This window comes from Denticeps clupeoides, chromosome 3 (genome assembly GCF_900700375.1).
Source record: "Denticeps clupeoides chromosome 3, fDenClu1.1, whole genome shotgun sequence".
Lineage (NCBI taxonomy): Eukaryota > Metazoa > Chordata > Actinopteri > Clupeiformes > Denticipitidae > Denticeps > Denticeps clupeoides.
Genome location: NC_041709.1, coordinates 16,484,353 through 16,501,252, shown reverse-complemented (window position 1 = coordinate 16,501,252; position 16,900 = coordinate 16,484,353). Strand labels below are relative to the sequence as shown.

Below are 16,900 nucleotides of genomic sequence, written 5' to 3'. Positions count from 1 at the left end.
GCATTAACAAACTATTTTGTAACCGTAAATGTTATAACAAGTTGAGATCCGCATAGTGACAAGGATCAGTTAAATAATAATAATAATAATAACAACAATATTGTAGTGTTTTCTCTAATACAGGGAATGCATATCAAGGGCATTTATATTCTCAACTGTCCTCTTTGTCCTCTGAGCTTCTCTACCATCAATCATCAAGAGGCTGTGGCTGTCATGAGCATGACCATTTTTGGTCTCTCGTCACCCCTTTACACTGTGACCCTATGATCCCGGTCCTGTTCAGAGGGAATCCTGCCCATTGTTGCTGAAGTGAGCTGTGTTGACTGAGACAGCTTGCTTCCCCCTGTCTCCAAACAGAAAAACAAAAGCAGATATTTACATTTCAACTCTGTATATGAATATATTACCGGTATATCATTTGGTCTATTATCAGAAATTAATACCCTAATAAACTACAAGGATTTGATGGGCAGTAGTGTTAAATTGCTGGGATTATATTTTTATTGATGAATGTGTATTTGACCTTCAAGCTGTATGATCTCGAAGACTGGACTAGAAGTGACTTTACAGCCAGCACAGAGCCAGAACTTTTGGATTAGCTGATCTAAGCACAGTTGCGGAGCACACATGGAATTATGTTAATGGACTTTGTGTGTGTACAGTTTCGGTTGCTATTAACATAATGCACTTCTCTTTCAGTAAAATCAGGTGGTAGCTGTAATAAAGTGAACTTTCTAGGGCCATTCTAGAAAATACTTATTACATTTGTCTACATGTGAAATCACTGCTTTCAGCTCAGACGGAACAACATTTTCGAAGTTCAGAGAATATATATTGCATTGTAAACATCCATGGAAAACTAAGATTAAAGATATATTTTAAAGTCTTTTCCAATGTAGAGTTTTGGTTTGAAGTCATTTGTAAATTAAAAGTATAGCAAGTAGCACTTCTAAGGCAACAGAAAAGGACTAAGCAAGGTCCAACATTTGCCTTTAATGTGTTCTCCATCGCCAAATGTGTGCTTGTGTGCCGCCTGTGGCCTGCTGCACCAAAGTGTGATCCGCTGACCGTGACACGCCTTTGAGGGAATTAAGAGAAAGGCATTCAAAATATTTTGTCACAGCATCATAAACCATCTGTTATTGTTTCCAGTTCACTTGGCATTAACATGAACTCACCAAGACTAGATTTCTTCGTTTGCTGTTCCTGACAGAACTTTTAACCTGTTAATGAAATTTCTTCATTAATGTGTATTGTGTGAACCAGCCTATCCCCCTTAAATTGCTTCCATTGTGAATGTTGGGGTTGAAAAAATATAGTTGTGCTTTGCATGACTTTAATGCTCATAATGTGACGAGTCATTGCTGCACTGAATTGCACCCCATGGTGGCTCATTGGGGAAGTGCAGCCAAAAGTTGAGCGCGTTTCACTAACATCAGTTGCATTGTTTTAAATAACTTGAGCTCCACTCTATATTAATAGCATGCAAAAGGTATTGATTCACATTTACTTTTGACATGTGTTCTGGTTCTAGTTTGAATAGTCTGGTTTAGCACAGAAAACCACACCATCGAATGCCATTGCGATTCCTGTGTTTTTTAATGTGTGTCTGACACATCACAATGAAAGTAAAAGTGAAGTGATTGTCATTGTAATACACAGCACAGCACACGGTGGCACAACGACATGTGCCCTCTGCTTTTAACCATCACCCTTGGTGACAGGCGCCCAGGGAGCAGTGTGTGGGGACGATGCTTTGCTCAGTGGCACCTCAGTGGCACCTTGGCGGTTCGGGATTCGAACCGGCAACCTTCTGATTACAAGGCCGCGTCCTTGAACGCTAGGCCACCACTGCCCCAATATTGATGTCTTTGAACCCTGTAGGTCTGATATTAGTTTTTATACTATTGTTTTATCAGACATATTGCAAAACTCAACCAGTGAGTATCACTGACAGACTCCCATGGTAGATAGTTTGGTCTAGAATGAAACAGATGCCTCAAGAGAGACAAAACCCAATAAAAAAAAGCTTCGGTGTGAAAATTAATCTTTACAATCACTGCATTTCTACTCACGACTCAGGTTAGCATCACTGTACAGTATTTTGGGATATTTCTGATGTGAGGACAATGTTTGATTACTGCATGCTGTACATGCTGGAGTAATTTAGCCATGGATGACAATGTTACGTGTGTACGGTTTAAACGTTTAATGGATTTTGTGGAACCTTTTTACCAATTTGATGTTTGTATTCTATATTTATCCTTGGCTGTGATTCACTGATTGGTGCAACATTTTATAATGCTTTTTTATAGACTATAGTAGAAATGATGTGAGGTGGTGTTGTCTCACACAGTAGCGTCCTGCCATGTTTCTGTCACATTGGCCATCTTTCACTAAGCGCATGTGATGCAGCCAAGTTTTTCTTCCTGAAAGTTACAGCAGAAAATTCTGCAAGTCAGGATATCTGATGGAATGCAAGATGTGTGGCCACAAGATGGAGACATACTCTCACTGGCCACAAATATACATAAATTAAAATAAAGAATCAGTAAAAAGTGACAATGAGTCGCACCACATATTTTCCACTGACTCAAGAATTGCCTTTGGTATACAGATATTTAAATGAATTCTGTGAACACAATGAATGTATTTACAGAGATATATTCCTTCAAGATTTCTTAATCTTCAGGTTTTTGGAAGAAACTGAATTGTTCTTAATAACCCACATACAAAAAACATGAAACGCTGCAGATGACTCTGAAATATGTCAAGCCACTTCTTGGCCAGCATTCATCCAAATGGCATTAATTTTCACATGTCACCCCTTACGTCATGACCTGTGTGTTCCTCTGGCTCTCCATGTATGTGGGTGAGATGTCTGTGCAGGGTTTTTTCTTTGCCCTCTGATGTGAGGCCAGGTTGTTGTTCTGCTTTGTAAGAGTTTTTGAAACTTAAGAACACTGTCTAGTTGCCTCCTGTGTAGCCCCAGAGCATCCATGTAGGCCCCTTGGGTCCCTTGTGCTGGGGACTGCACCTCCTTTGTAAAGTTGAAAGGTTTCAAGGCTAGATGGTCATTTAGACATGAAAATTACCTTGACAGAACAAGACCCTGCCGGCTAAAGATCTTCTTAATATCCAGCAAGGTGAGTGACCATCTGACACTACAGTCTGTTACTCTTTAAATTTCAGCTAAAAAAAATGAATAATAGAGATGAGTTCTTCGGTTATTCACTGTTATCCAACAGATGAATGAATCACAGGTCCCTCCCACATTTTGAAGAGGGACGCACCACTCTACTATGTTCAAAATCCATCCTGACCAGGTGAACTGGTTTCTGTGGAAAAGGTGCATCACCGAAGCCTGAAACAAAGTTTAGCTTTTAAAACAGGAACAATTTGTACAGTTCTTAGAACCACGCCCGGCCTAGAAATATGTTAGAAATGAAAAATTACTGAATATTACTGAAGGGTCTGTCATTGTTCCATATATATTTTGGCATTCATGGAATATTAATCAGTCACTTATGACAATGAAACTAGTTCTGTAACCACAAATTGGGGAAATATGGCCAAGCAGAAAGGGATAAATGAAAAAATGAACAGAAATGCTGGAAATCTGCTTCTGTGTGATTAAGATGGCACAGAGGCTCAACTGTGTTACCTTATCAAAGATTGAAAGACACCTGAACACCGTGTCTTTTTTTTTTTTTATTCACGTGGAGAATGAACAGATGCATCACAATCCAGATGTAGCAGGTTCTAGACATACCAGGATGGTCACGAAACCAAAACACAGCCACGTTCTTTTACGTGATCTTATCACCTTTCACAAACTGATCTGATCTGCAGAAGCGGATGTGTGCGTCATAGATCAGGAAGGATCATCCCTGATTTCATCAGTGTGTCACTGGCATGTGAGTACTGTCATTCGGTGAAACGTTTCTGAAACTTCTGAAAAAAAAGTTCAGTGAACCCTGTAGATCATAGCAAATGGCTAAATCAGCACAAACCAAAATATGTAATATTACACAAAAATAAGCAAACCAGCGAAGCCTTTAATTCAGCAATTACTCTCAATAGATTATTTTCACAAACTAACTCATTTTACATACTATTTGTATGTTTGATGCATAAATAAACCAGTCACCTCTTACGTCAGGGCAATATCTGTATTCTTTCAACATTCTCACTTCGTTGATCCGGTTTAAAGAATGTGGAAGCATGATGGAGATTTGATAATCTTATCGCTTTGCTTGCAATTTACACGCACACACGTTCCTCATTCTGGTTCCGGCTTAAGGTCTGAAAGGCATTTATGAATAAAGATTGTATCTACGTTTGGATACTGCCCATTCTTATCCAAATCCTAGCATTTCACACTCCCCCACTCATCCTGGCTTCTCGATTGTGTGGATCACTCCTGACCAGACCTGAAACTGAGACTACAACGGGTGATCTATGAAGGGGGAAAGGTTCTAGTTTCTGTGTTCCACCCCATCAACACGCCCCGATCTACAGTTTATGTAGAACAGCCTAGTGTGGAACAAAAGAATCAAAATGATCTGGAAAGGTAAATTATCCTCAACAGACCAATACAACTGTTGTATGATTTAGTTTTTTAACTTGATAAACTGGGTTGGATAGAGCAACATGCTGACAGATAAATCACCAGACCTCTCCAAACAGGAGGATCTGGACGTTAACGCAATTGGGATGAATGGAATCAAGTCCGACAGCCTGCACCGCTACTGGAGGAATCGAAGAAACGCGAGCAGCCGAGTTCCTGTTCGACTTCAGGAAGTCGAGGCCCCGCCCACCGAATAAAATTAGGGGCGGGGACACCTGCCCCACACCTGGATGAGAACGCGGCCGAGCTCGAGTAAAGGAAGTAGAGGCCACGCCCACCGAATAAAATTAGGGGCGGGGACACCTGCCCCACACCTGGATGAGAGCGCGGCCGAGCTCGAGTACAGGAAGTCGAGGCCCCACCCACCGAATAGTTTAGGGGCGGGGACACCTGCCCCACACCTGGATAAGAGCCACGCGCGCGGCTCTAGTGACTCATTTGTTTCTTTGGTTTTGAGCAGAAGGCTGCGGCTTCGGCGGCGCGGCGCGGTGTGGCGTGGACCGGCGTGGCGTGGAGGAGACCTTCCAGGTACGGCGCCGCTTCATTGCCGACTCCGTGGGGGTTGCGTAGTATTTACTGGGTGAAGTTTGGCCTTCCAGTGCTGCTGCTTTTTAAATGAGTTTGTATAAGGTGGGTTCTGTACTTTTCAAGCTTGTTCAGGAACCGCGTTCTTCTGCCCGGTTCCCTTCAGAGCGCCGGTTTTTTTTCATCCGCATCACGCTGCTCCTACGGCCCCGGGCGCTGGGACCCGACGGCCCGCTGCCGTTATCGTGTCCACTGTAGGGTGTGTTCACCTCAAGCCCTCAGCCCATCCAGGGCTTTTATTTCTCCGGTAACCTTGGTGTTTGGGAGCGGTCCTCGTAAAACGACCTTGTGAAATGTCAGTGGCCTAAATCCCGCAGCTGGCCAAGAATATCGCGGAAATAGAGGGGACAATCATCGAATTTTATGGTCAAGCTATGGTTTCATTATGGTCAAGCTTGCTCAAGTTATCGGGAAGGCATCTTACTTGGCATAACTTATTTCTTTTTTTTTTTTTTTTCCTCTTTCTTCCCCCAGTACAATTGCAATGGCCTTCAGTTCACTCACCTCACAAGCGGTTGTACTATATGATGAGTGGCTCAAAGAAGGAGGTGTGTATATATTTATTAATGTCATTGAGTCTTATAACCTGTTTTATAAATAATTATTCTTTGCTTTTTCTTTAGATCCAAGGACCGGAGAATGGCTCCTCATGTCTTCACCCGTACCTCAAACAATAATCATTGCAGCCTACATCTATTTCGTGACCTCTTTGGGACCGCGGCTCATGGAGAACCGCAAGCCTTTTGATCTTAAGCAGGCCATGGTTGTCTACAACTTTGGCATAGTTGCCCTTTCGCTTTACATGATATATGAGGTAGATTTATTTATTTTTTTTATATTTAAACTGTATGGCACTCAATGTGAATATAACAGTAAGATTGGTTTCTTTTGAAATAGTTTCTGATGTCAGGCTGGGCCAATGGATACTCCTACCGATGTGACATTGTTGACTACTCCAACTCTCCTCAGGCTCTCAGGGTAAATTTTTTATTTATTTTTCTTCCTCCCCCCTCTCCCTCTATTTCTATGTGGAATATGCCTGAGGTCTCTTGTTCTGGCTCTATAGATGGCGTGGACTTGCTGGCTCTACTACTTCTCAAAGTTTATTGAGATGCTGGATACTGTAAGTAGTTCTCAGTTTGAATCAGCTTTTATGGAGTAGGCCTCATCTGAATATTTTTTTATTTTTTTTAAAGGTTTTTTTTGTGCTTCGTAAGAAGGACAGTCAAGTCTCATTCCTCCATGTCTACCATCACTCAATTATGCCCTTCACCTGGTGGTTTGGAGTAAAGTTTGCACCAGGTACGGCATTACGGTACCAATTTAAGCTGCCCTTCAACTTTCAAGACTTTAATGTGTCATCCTCGTTTTGTGACAGGTGGCCTAGGAACCTTCCATGCGCTCATAAACTGTGTGGTCCACGTGATCATGTACACTTACTATGGTTTGTCTGCTCTGGGTCCAGCCTACCAGAAATACCTGTGGTGGAAAAAGTACATGACATCCATTCAGCTGGTACAAGTTCTTTGTCTTTCCTTTTAGTAGAATTGAATCTTTTGAAGCATTTTTTTTCCTAAATTTTGCCTCATTGTTTTCAGGTTCAGTTTGTGATTGTGACCACTCATATTGGTCAGTTCTTCTTCATGAGCGACTGCCCATACCAGTTTCCTGTCTTCCTGTATGTAATTGGGCTGTATGGGCTCATCTTCCTGGGCCTGTTTCTGAACTTCTACTACAATGCTTACACCAAGGGCAAGCGGTTGCCTAAAGTGCTTGAAGAGAATGGAAGTTGTGACCAGAATGGTAATGGAATGTTCAAGAAGCAGGCGTAAAGCATAATTTTTGGTGACATCTGCATTCTTAAGACAAAGATTTAACTTTTTTTCCAACCTCAGTCCCTCCTTTTGAACATTTCAGAAAGTTCAGGTTTTCACAGTGTTTTTAAGTTATATTCCCCCTGTAATCACTTGAATTCTTGTGCACTAATTGATCACTGTAGATCCCTATTACATGGTCTCCACATGGGTTCTGGGTCTTTTTGTTATTGTACCTTATCTATGTACTGAATTTATTTGGCCAGCTTTGAGTGCTATGAAATGAGGTGTCTATGATTGTTGTGGTTTGTGTTAAATGATGTCTGGTCCAGGTATGTTCTGCTAAAATAACTGGATAACGCTCCTATTCCCCCCGCCCCAGCAGTTTCACACTTGATTTTAACACTTCAACGATGCTCAGTGGCCAACGTGTACCTATTTTCCCATGGGATTCTCATCCACCATACCTTATTTATGTTTGCCAGGAGATTCTTATTTATGTGAATGGTCGCGCAAAACAACTGTTAAGTTGTTGCGATGAAGCTTTCATGTTAGTATTTTTGTATTTTTAAAGTAATTCTCATTTTGTAAAAAAAAAAAAAAGAAACTGCAAATGTGAAATAAATTATTTTCCAGTACTTGCGTGTCTGCGTTTTTGGGGCGAATTTAGACCCTTCCATTGTCGCGCTCTGTTTGCACCGGAAGAGCCCTTTTATGGTCCCTGCATTAAACACGTGACCCGGTCCGCCGTCCAATCGCTGGCTCCCGGGGTTTTGTGCTTCACTTTTTCAAAATCCGATGCCGCTGATGTGAGGAACGGGCGTGCTTTGCTGCGGTAGCCGACATGCTACTTTGTACGCCTAGATAAGTGTGGTCCTCGCCCCGTTAAAGTTCCAGTGTGAAATGGAAGGTAAAATGATCGGGCCCGGTCCTTATAGGGCGACAAAGTTGGTAAGTTGGCGGAGCTCCGCGTCGCCGAAGAACAGAGTTCTTTTTTTTAATGAAGCGTAGCTGCGCGACGAGGTTTTAATCTCCTGTCAAAACACGTGGAACGCTTTCTAATGTATGTAAATTTGTATTTCCAGCCTTCATCATCCAGCGCGACTCCCAGTCGGTAGTTACGGGGACGCCGTGGTAGTTAGTGGGGATTCGAACCCGTGACTCTGGGTCTCCTGTTTTTTATAGGCGATGTTATCGGGGCTCCTGCTTAAAACGCGCATTTGTGCAGCTATTCGAAATGAGCTTTATTCCCGTCCCCAGTGGAACGAAACGATCCGGCTGTTCCGCGGAGGGATGCCCGTGCGCAGACACTGGTCCCGCTTCCGCAGCTACGACAGCAGCTTCTCCGCCGCCGAGGCCGTGGACTGGCTGCACCAGCTGCTCCGGCGCAACCACAACTTCGGGCCCGAGGTCACCCGCGGCCAGACGCTCCAGCTGCTCAGGAAGTTCTTGAAGAACCACGTTATAGAGGACGTGAAAGGGCGCTTTGGTAAAGAAGATTTCGACGATAATGGGCACTTGTACAGGTGATGCCCGTTTGTGCCTTTCTGAGTTCACCTGAATGCGATACAAGTACCCAGGACGTCATCCATACAATTACATTACCTCACACGTCCTCATCCCGCCTGTGTTCAGATTCTTCCCCCTCTCCACGGGTCAAAATGAACTTCATTTTCATCTTAGATATATACAATTATTATACAACTATATACAGTCACATGCAGTTATATAGCAACCTACATTTTTACACGGTTGTTAAAGCTGTATACAGCCATATACAGTTATTATACAGCTACGTACAATTTATTATACAGCTATATACAGCTCTCTCTCTCTCTCAGTGGCACCTTGGCGGATCGGGATTCAAACCGGCAACCTTCTGGTTATGGGGCCGCTTCCATAACCGCTAGGCCACCACTGCCTACTAGGCATATATAAAGAGAATAAAGATACTTTAAAGGGCCCTGACATGAGTCCACACATCACTCACCTGACACCAGTGTAATGACTGAGTGGGAAGGAATGGTCAGGAAACAAAGTTGTTAAAGCCTGTAGGTATGAAAGCGCAATTAGAGGTCAATGGCTTCAGTAATATGCCCCTATCTACCCTTGCCTCCTCTTCGGGTAAACCAACCAGAAACTGGGAATTAAGAACCACTTTCTGTACAATCAAATCGCTATCACTATCGCTACCATGGTATGAGGTGGTGTATGTAAGGGAGTATAATAGTAAATAGAGGACAGTATGACTGCACATGATAGAGGGTGTGGTAGTGTTTGTGGGAGGCTATTGTATTGTATGTGTGAGACCAAGTATGGATAATATCCTGTGTGTCCTATTATAGCCATTCCTTAAACATGCTGTGTAAATGATTGTTAATGTGGATAATGAGTCCTCATGGTTTGCCCCCATTTTATTAATACAGGTTTCCTCCACAGTCTCCTCTGAAGCCTCTACCTCAGCGTCGGCCATGCACAGACAGCATGTTTGCTCCGAAAATGCCTTGCTGGGATGAATATGAGAACATAACATCAGAGAACAGCGTTCCTATAAAGCCTCGTATCCTAGTAAGATTTTCTGTTTTGCCTTCATGGAAACCATGGATGCTGTGGGCCCATTGCCATCAACATGAGAGTGTATATTGCATACATCTGTATTCATCTGTTTTCCGTGCAAAAAAGATTAAATGGGTTTGAACAGAAAAACATATATATATATATATATTATTGTAATAATATATTACCTTTGAAATCATGTAATCTGCTCATGCACTAGATACTCGTGCGAATGGGCCCAGTTTAATTGCTTCTTCAATCAGTGCAACTGTTTCCAGCGCTACTAAAATAATTGAACAGGGATTTCTAATAATGAATGGAGCTTTTTAGGTAAACAAACACAGCATTCCTTTTGAACTCAAGATGTTTACATGTTCACAACATGAACAATATCTGGATCTTTTTAAGGGACAAAATACTTGTGTAATATCAAAAATAAACTGGCTGGGGCAGTAAACGTGTACTTCACTCTTTATAGTGATAGAGTGTCCATGCTTTGCATAGTTGATGTGTAAATATATCTCACAGACTTCGTTCTGGCTTTGTTTTTGTTTCGTTCATTCTCTTCATTCTATTTTCAGAATTCTGAAACATGGAACAAGAGACACAGCATAGCTATTGGAGAAGTACATGAATGCAAATTGATAAGAAGGAGGGAGATAACGCCGAAACACATTGACCAGATCTGGAAATCGATGACGCTAGCAGAGTAGGCACAGTTACATTGATTATTGTACTTATAAATGCCCTGCCATCTGATGCATACATATTTCTCTTTTCAGTTTGCAGAGGGCTTTGGGGCTTCAGTCCTTAAACGGCATATTAGACACTCAGCACCTCAGTCCGAAACACATCGTTCATAACATTTACAACGTCAACAAGCAAGGGATTGTACATCTGAAAAATAAATCAGGTAAGTGAAACGGGCGCTTCCCCTCCGTTCTGTCAGTCAGCATGCTCTTTGTTTTTATATAATTCAGAGAAGAGTTTTGTGAATCCCAACAGCTTTCAGGTGTTTGAAGCAAGTGATGATTGTTCGAATTTGATCGATAACATGTCTATTTTTAAACAGACGACATTCATCACTGGGCATTGTCGGCTATGAAGTGCTTGGCCAACTGTGAGTATGGGTACTTTTATCATTTCCTCTGTGTTTTTGCACAGATGAAAATTTAACTTGTTTGTCTTTGCAGGGCCCAATGGCAGCTCCACCGAACAGCCCATGTACCCAGGGTTTGAACGAGATGTCTTTCGAACGGTCGCAGAGTACTTCCAGAAACAGAGGGAGCCCCTACTCACCTTCCAGTTCTATGAGGTTTTTGTGAATATTCTGGGTGAGTGATGTGACTGATATGGCAATGAAAGATACAATAAAGTGAAGTGATTGTCATTGTGATACACAACACAGCACACAGTGGACACAACGAAATGTGTCCTCTGCTTTTAACCCATCACCCTTGATGAGCAGTGGGCAACCATGACCGGCGCCCAGGGAGCAGTGTGTGGGGACGGTGCTTTCATCATATGTTTATCTTTACTTTACTTTACTTGGCAGACACTTTTATCCAAAGCGACTTACAAGAGGAAGACACCAGCAATTCTCATTCGGTTTCTATAGATTTTGAGTTACAAAACAAAGAGCCCTGATCTTGGCTAGTCGAATGGAGCAGGGCAAGTTGTTCCACCAGCCAGGGACAACAAAGTAGAACAGGGTTGATTGGGATCGGAGACGCTGTGAAGAGGGAATTTTTAGTCTCATTTTGTTTGCAGATCTAAGAGGGCGTGCAGGAGTGTAGCTAGGTGGTATTGTATTGATATAGGAGGGTGCAGTTCCATTTACAGCCCTGTAGGCAGCATCAAGGATTTCAACTCAATGCGAGCAGCTACCGGGAGCCAGTGGAGAGAGGTGAGAAGAGGCGTGACATGGGTGTGTTTTGGCTGATTGAAGATGAGACGGGCTGCCACATTTTGGACCATCTGGAGTGGTTTTATGGTGACTGCAGAGTCACTCCAGCCAGGAGAGAGTTCCAGTAGTCGAGTTTAGAGATGACCATTGCCTGGACGAGGAGCTGTATAGCCTGTTGTGAAAGAAAAGTCCTAATCTTGCGAATGTTGTAGAGTTATCTACTGTCGACTTCTGTACCTGTGTTTTCTGTTCCTGGTCATAGTCATGTCTGTACTGGTTTTCAAACGGTCTGTGCCGTTCTCCACAGGGCTTCTCCATAAACCGGAACTGGCTACTGAGGCACTGCAGGTCTGTTGCCTCCTGCTTCCCCCAGCCAATCGCCGTAAGCTGCAGTTACTGATGCGCTTCATGGCTCAAGTGTGTCACAATTCCAGTCTTCCCCCGCTTAATGACGCCATAGGAACTCGCACCTTGGTATGTTTTTTTTTTTTTTATATATATATAAATATTGCCTATATCATTGCGTTCTCTAGAATAAACGTACATCTACTTTTATCAGGCCATGTGAGTTTAAAAATGGTTTTACAACATGCACAGCACGTGAAAGAAGGACTTGTTCTATTTATTGTTTTGACAATTGATGGTTTATCTGCTTCTCTGTAAAATGACCTTTTATCTTCCATGTACAGTTTCTACTGCCTAGAATGTCAGATATTCTATACCAGCTTTTCTCAAACTTTGCTCCGTGGACTGGTGCCGGTTTCACTTTCCACTTCTGCACCAATCAAAATTCAGACAGATCAGGTTTGATCTCTGTGCTTCTATCGCTGCATGCCCTCCCCGCCTCCTTGAGTTCACAACCCGCCCCTTATTTCAGAATTCTAGAATGTTCCCTGCCCTCGTTCACTCCAAACCTTTCACACACATGTGTGCATAACGAGAGCTGTCGATAAATCATGGCGTGTTCAAAGCAAGCAAAGACACCGATCTGTGTCACCCGGACAAGCTATGGTTGACATGACTGGTCCCCAGATAGGAAATTTGAGAAATGCTGTTTTATAACAGTGTTTTTGCAAATTTCTTTGCCCCGGGGCCCAGCCATGTCAGGCTTTGGGGGGGCTAGGCCCTACATAGCCATTGCATGCATGTCTGTAGATATTATTATCATTATTATGGGTCTATGTCTCTAAATGAGAACCAAGAAACTGTGTTGTGTTTTGGTTTTTGTTTAAATATACTTCTGAATATAAAGCACTGCCAAAGAGTGTCCCAATAACTCACATAAACTTTTATGATAACCTTATAGGCTTACCTTTAAAATGTAAAGACAAATTTAATGCCTGAGGTGTAATGATTTTATGTCAATGGGTGATGTTTTTTATTTATTGTGTAAGTCTGCATCATTACTTCCTATAAAAGGAAGCTTGCTTTGAACATGACATGATTTATTGACCTTTCTTGTAAGGCTTGTGTGTGCGGGAACACTTCACATTCTAGACTGTAAAGGGGGTGGGGGAGGGCATGACAGAAGCACTGAAAGCAAGGTGCTGTAGTTTGAGGAACACTGATCTGATGCCTGCTTATACATGTTAGCGACCATATGGTTATGGAAGGGCAGAATTTCCACTCTTTTCGATCACGGTTGATGGATGAAAATCCCCATTTCTCACACACTCACACACGCTGCATCACGTCAGATGCTGGGCAACTAAAACATGGAAACATTGCATGACCTCGGGTCCCCAGGACTTCAAACCACTTATGTCTGAATCAAAATAACAACAACTTAATCTCTGCATCTCTGCCCTTGTGAAGATGGTCCAGACCTTCTCTCGCTGCGTTCTCAGCTCCTCAGATGAAATTGACCTCGATGAACTCTTGGCCACCAAGCTGGTTACCTTTATGATGGACAATCAGGAATCTGTCCTGAAGGTTCCCTCCAACCTCCAGCGATCTGTGGAGGACCATATAAGTCACCTACGTCGGGCTCAGGTCAGTGGAAAATGGTTTGGTCAGATATATTTATGGATGTCACTTTTAAAAGACTTTCTGTAGTTTGATTGCGCAACCTCGTATATGGTAAAGGGCTGGTTGTGTGCCTTGCATGCACAGCGTAGTTTGAATAGAAGAAGTGAGCACAGGCATTCATAGTAAAATCTCTTTGTGATTGGCAGATTAAATATGCCGGCGCTGACACAGACACCTCAGTGCTGTCGCCAGCCTACTGCAGACAGATCAGCAGAGAGGAGTTCGAGGAACAGCGGATCGCTGGCTCTCAGCGTGCCATGGTGGAACTGCTAGAGGGCATCGTTCAAGACAGGACCATGTCTGTCAAAGACAAGAGGAAAAAGTTGAAGCAGGTATGGAGGATTCCGGATCTCTGCAACCCACATGCAGTTGCCATTTTTTACACTGGAGCATTGTTGTTGTGATTTTTGTGAGTGCTGCCTAATTAAAATATATAGGACTGACAAACATCTTGATTTCCTTTCATATCTCATGTAATCTCTTCCTATAATATTTCATTTTTGATTTTATATACATTGTGTAACATCTGTCTAGGAAAAATCCTACAATAACTATGGTTATCTGCCTAGTCTGATGAACGTGTGTAGGTTCATTACTGTATTTTTAATTGTTTACCAGAGTATGCGCTTACAGTAGGGGTCTTTGAAAATGTAGGGGCCTGAGAAAATATTGTTTTTGAAAGGCTATCTCAGTGATTGTGTTAACACAAAATAAGATAAAGTAACACAGACAACTAACATTCCAAACGGATCAAACGGATTCTACAAGGTTGGTTAAGTGCTTTGCATGACAAAAGCAGACTTTTCAGAAACGTGCTTTCTATGCTTCGGGGTGTTCTTTTTTTTATATTTGGCTGAACCTGAGAGGCACACTGACATATGAGGTTCAGTGAATGAGTGTGTGAATTACATTCATAGTTCAAATTATTGCATGACAGGATGATTACTTGGCAGTAGCTGAAACTATGGAAGAGGAATGCAGGAGTCATGATGACTGTGTCCAATTTCGAGATATCGTACAACTTCTCAGGCCAAGACGTCTGAAGAAAAACATCAGGAGGAGCAGTCTTATTTTAGCATTCAAAATGCTGCCAGTGTTTTTTAGTGTCATCTGCATGTAACATTAATGTTGAGAAGCATACAAATAGTATTATTGGTTCACACTGATACTATATTATCAATATTTAAGAAGAGTTGCAGTGTACTGAAGTATAATGGATATCATGATAGATGATAGCTTCATGAAAATGCTGTGATGAAAATATCTAGGCCCTCCATCTAAACCACCATTTTCACAATTTTTTATTTTTTACAGTTCCAGAAATCCTATTCTGAAATCTATCGGCGACGCTTCCCGACAGCAGAAAGCGAGGCGGCAGTTCTCCCTGACAGGCCTCAGTGGCTCAAACCACATTTGATGTTCCGGTCTCTGAAGAGCCAGCCCTTGCAGCCCTTCCAGAGGAGCTGGAGTTTCAGGACCTGAATGGCTGTAGGCTGTTTTTTTTTTTGGGGAACAGTTCAGAGGTAGAGGAAAGTTGACTCTTCCTTAAGGATCTGAAGTGCCAGTCAGTCTGATGAAGAGAAGGGAAGGGAAGATTTGTGATTAAAATGGGGGCTAGTTTTGGGCCTATAGAAGGTTTACATGCCTAAAAGTGAATAAATTGCTGTATTTGTATACAACTGATGAGCAAAGGATTCATAAGCCATCTATTTAATCAATATGTGGTCTAATTTATTTCAGAATTGTGACTTTTTAGTGGTAGGACCACCAGACAAACAATTTGTTCTTGCAGGCTGAAGTTTGTGTGGACCCTTCAGTGTTTGGTTTCCTTTTGCAGCCAGTAGGGGCAGTAAAGTGACTGCAATTCAATGCGTTCTCTATTTTCACTTAATCTTTACATTTCAAACAGTGTGAACTAGTCTCGTAGGTCAGGTTGTCATTTTCTCTGCATCTGTTTGAAAAAATGACTATAATAATTATGTGTAAATAATAAGCTAGGTCTCTAGTTGTGTGTAATTGTCTATTTTCTGTGCCTACAGAAGTTGTAAGTGAATTCTCATTGTTATTCAACAGACCTGCTTGTCAGAGTTAATCTAACTCTAGTTTCATCATTTCAGCGTTGAAATGGGCATTTGTAATGGGCATTGTTTTAAGACATTTATGTTACTACTTATAAAATGTTTGAAATAATCTTGATTTAATAATTGCAGACTGTTTCGAGATTTGACATCTTGGTAGCTGGAATATTTCCTTCATGTCCTTATTAACAGAGGTCAAATGTGAACAATGGCACATTAATGTAATTAACCTGGCAACACTGGATGAACCTCATTTTAACTCAACTGAAAAGATTAAACACATCTTCTTTAATATGAGTAACAATAAGTCATTGTTCTGCTGGCTTCATATAAAGTCCCCATAGCCAAAGCATTTGACTGCTCTCTGATCTCATGATCATTTTTGTTGTGTTTTGGGGCTTTGACTGTGTGGTTGTACAGGAGTGCTGTATTCAAATTTGGGAATACGAGTCATTTATACATTTAGGGAGCTTAAAGTCCCTTATTATTTTATCTTTTGATGGAAGTATGTTACGTTTTAAATGCTGATCCTTTGAGTTATAATGGAACGTCAGTCTCCAGACAGCAAACACTTCATGTATATAATTAATGCAGAATACCGCATTAGCTTCAACAGTTTTCATAGGAACCAGATTAAATTCCTATTGTGTATAGTGAACAATTTTGTATACATTTTTATTAGATAAAGAATCCATAGCTATGTTGTATTTTCTTACGATGTCCTTTTGTTCCTTGTCAGTATATTTCTTTACATCCATTTGCATACGTATTTGCTTATGTTTGTAACTTTTTAAAGGCAGCCTTTAAATGTGTCATTGTTACAGTCTAGTAAAGCTAAAGTTTGAGAAACAAATTCCTTTAATGTCTTGATAGCGATGATAATTTTTTTAATGAAAAAAGTTCATCTTCAAGGATGCTATCTGCTGGACCTTTATCCGCATGCTGGACAAATAAAAAAGAAGCTGGGTTTCATGTCACTGTGGAAGTGTAGTGACATGTCCCCCCCTCTGGATGTCAGTGTCTTCATGTGATTTAGGAGCAGCAAACACTCAGACTTTACGACGCTTTCTGTGCATGTCTGATCAGCACGTCTCGATTTCATCCTCTGTATAAGAGCAGCTTACATTTTTTGCAAAAGGAAAGCATTTAGTTTGTAGCCCATAAAGTGACCGTTTTGTATGCAGTCACATGAATAGTCAGAATACTTATATAGTAGCAAAATATTCATGCAAATTATACAGCAAAAGGGAAAGAAGACACAACCACGTTTTTTTTTAATTGTCACCACCAAACCTTAAAGTTC

General features: G+C 41.6%; 2 protein-coding genes across 2 annotated transcripts; both read left to right on the top strand.

Moving 5' to 3' along the window:
- The first annotated feature begins 5,086 nt into the window (after nt 1-5,086).
- LOC114785991 (elongation of very long chain fatty acids protein 7-like) lies at nt 5,087-7,621 on the top strand. Its single transcript, XM_028972681.1, has 8 exons — nt 5,087-5,158; nt 5,690-5,763; nt 5,839-6,029; nt 6,113-6,193; nt 6,282-6,338; nt 6,412-6,517; nt 6,594-6,730; nt 6,814-7,621. The coding sequence occupies exons 2-8, from the start codon at nt 5,700-5,702 to the stop codon at nt 7,045-7,047; spliced, it is 870 nt and encodes a 289-aa protein (XP_028828514.1). The 5' UTR covers nt 5,087-5,158; nt 5,690-5,699; the 3' UTR covers nt 7,048-7,621.
- Nucleotides 7,622-7,842: 221 nt separating this feature from the next.
- Nucleotides 7,843-15,001, top strand: LOC114787157 (DEP domain-containing protein 1B-like). Its single transcript, XM_028974993.1, has 11 exons — nt 7,843-7,980; nt 8,290-8,555; nt 9,456-9,597; nt 10,167-10,294; nt 10,368-10,498; nt 10,658-10,705; nt 10,779-10,919; nt 11,799-11,965; nt 13,307-13,483; nt 13,666-13,851; nt 14,834-15,001. Exons 1-11 carry the CDS (start codon nt 7,933-7,935, stop codon nt 14,999-15,001), a joined length of 1,602 nt encoding a protein of 533 aa, XP_028830826.1. The 5' UTR covers nt 7,843-7,932.
- Nucleotides 15,002-16,900: the final 1,899 nt, after the last annotated feature.

Coding starts and splice junctions, on each gene's coding strand:
- LOC114785991 (XM_028972681.1), top strand. CDS start 5,700: ATGGCCTTCAGTTCACTCACCTCACAAGCGGTTGTACTATATGATGAG. Junction 6,339..6,411: donor TTATTGAGATGCTGGATACT/GTAAGTAGTTCT, acceptor TTTTTTTTAAAG/GTTTTTTTTGTGCTTCGTAA. Junction 6,518..6,593: donor TGGAGTAAAGTTTGCACCAG/GTACGGCATTAC, acceptor GTTTTGTGACAG/GTGGCCTAGGAACCTTCCAT.
- LOC114787157 (XM_028974993.1), top strand. CDS start 7,933: ATGGAAGGTAAAATGATCGGGCCCGGTCCTTATAGGGCGACAAAGTTG. Junction 8,556..9,455: donor GATAATGGGCACTTGTACAG/GTGATGCCCGTT, acceptor TTATTAATACAG/GTTTCCTCCACAGTCTCCTC. Junction 10,920..11,798: donor GGTTTTTGTGAATATTCTGG/GTGAGTGATGTG, acceptor CGTTCTCCACAG/GGCTTCTCCATAAACCGGAA.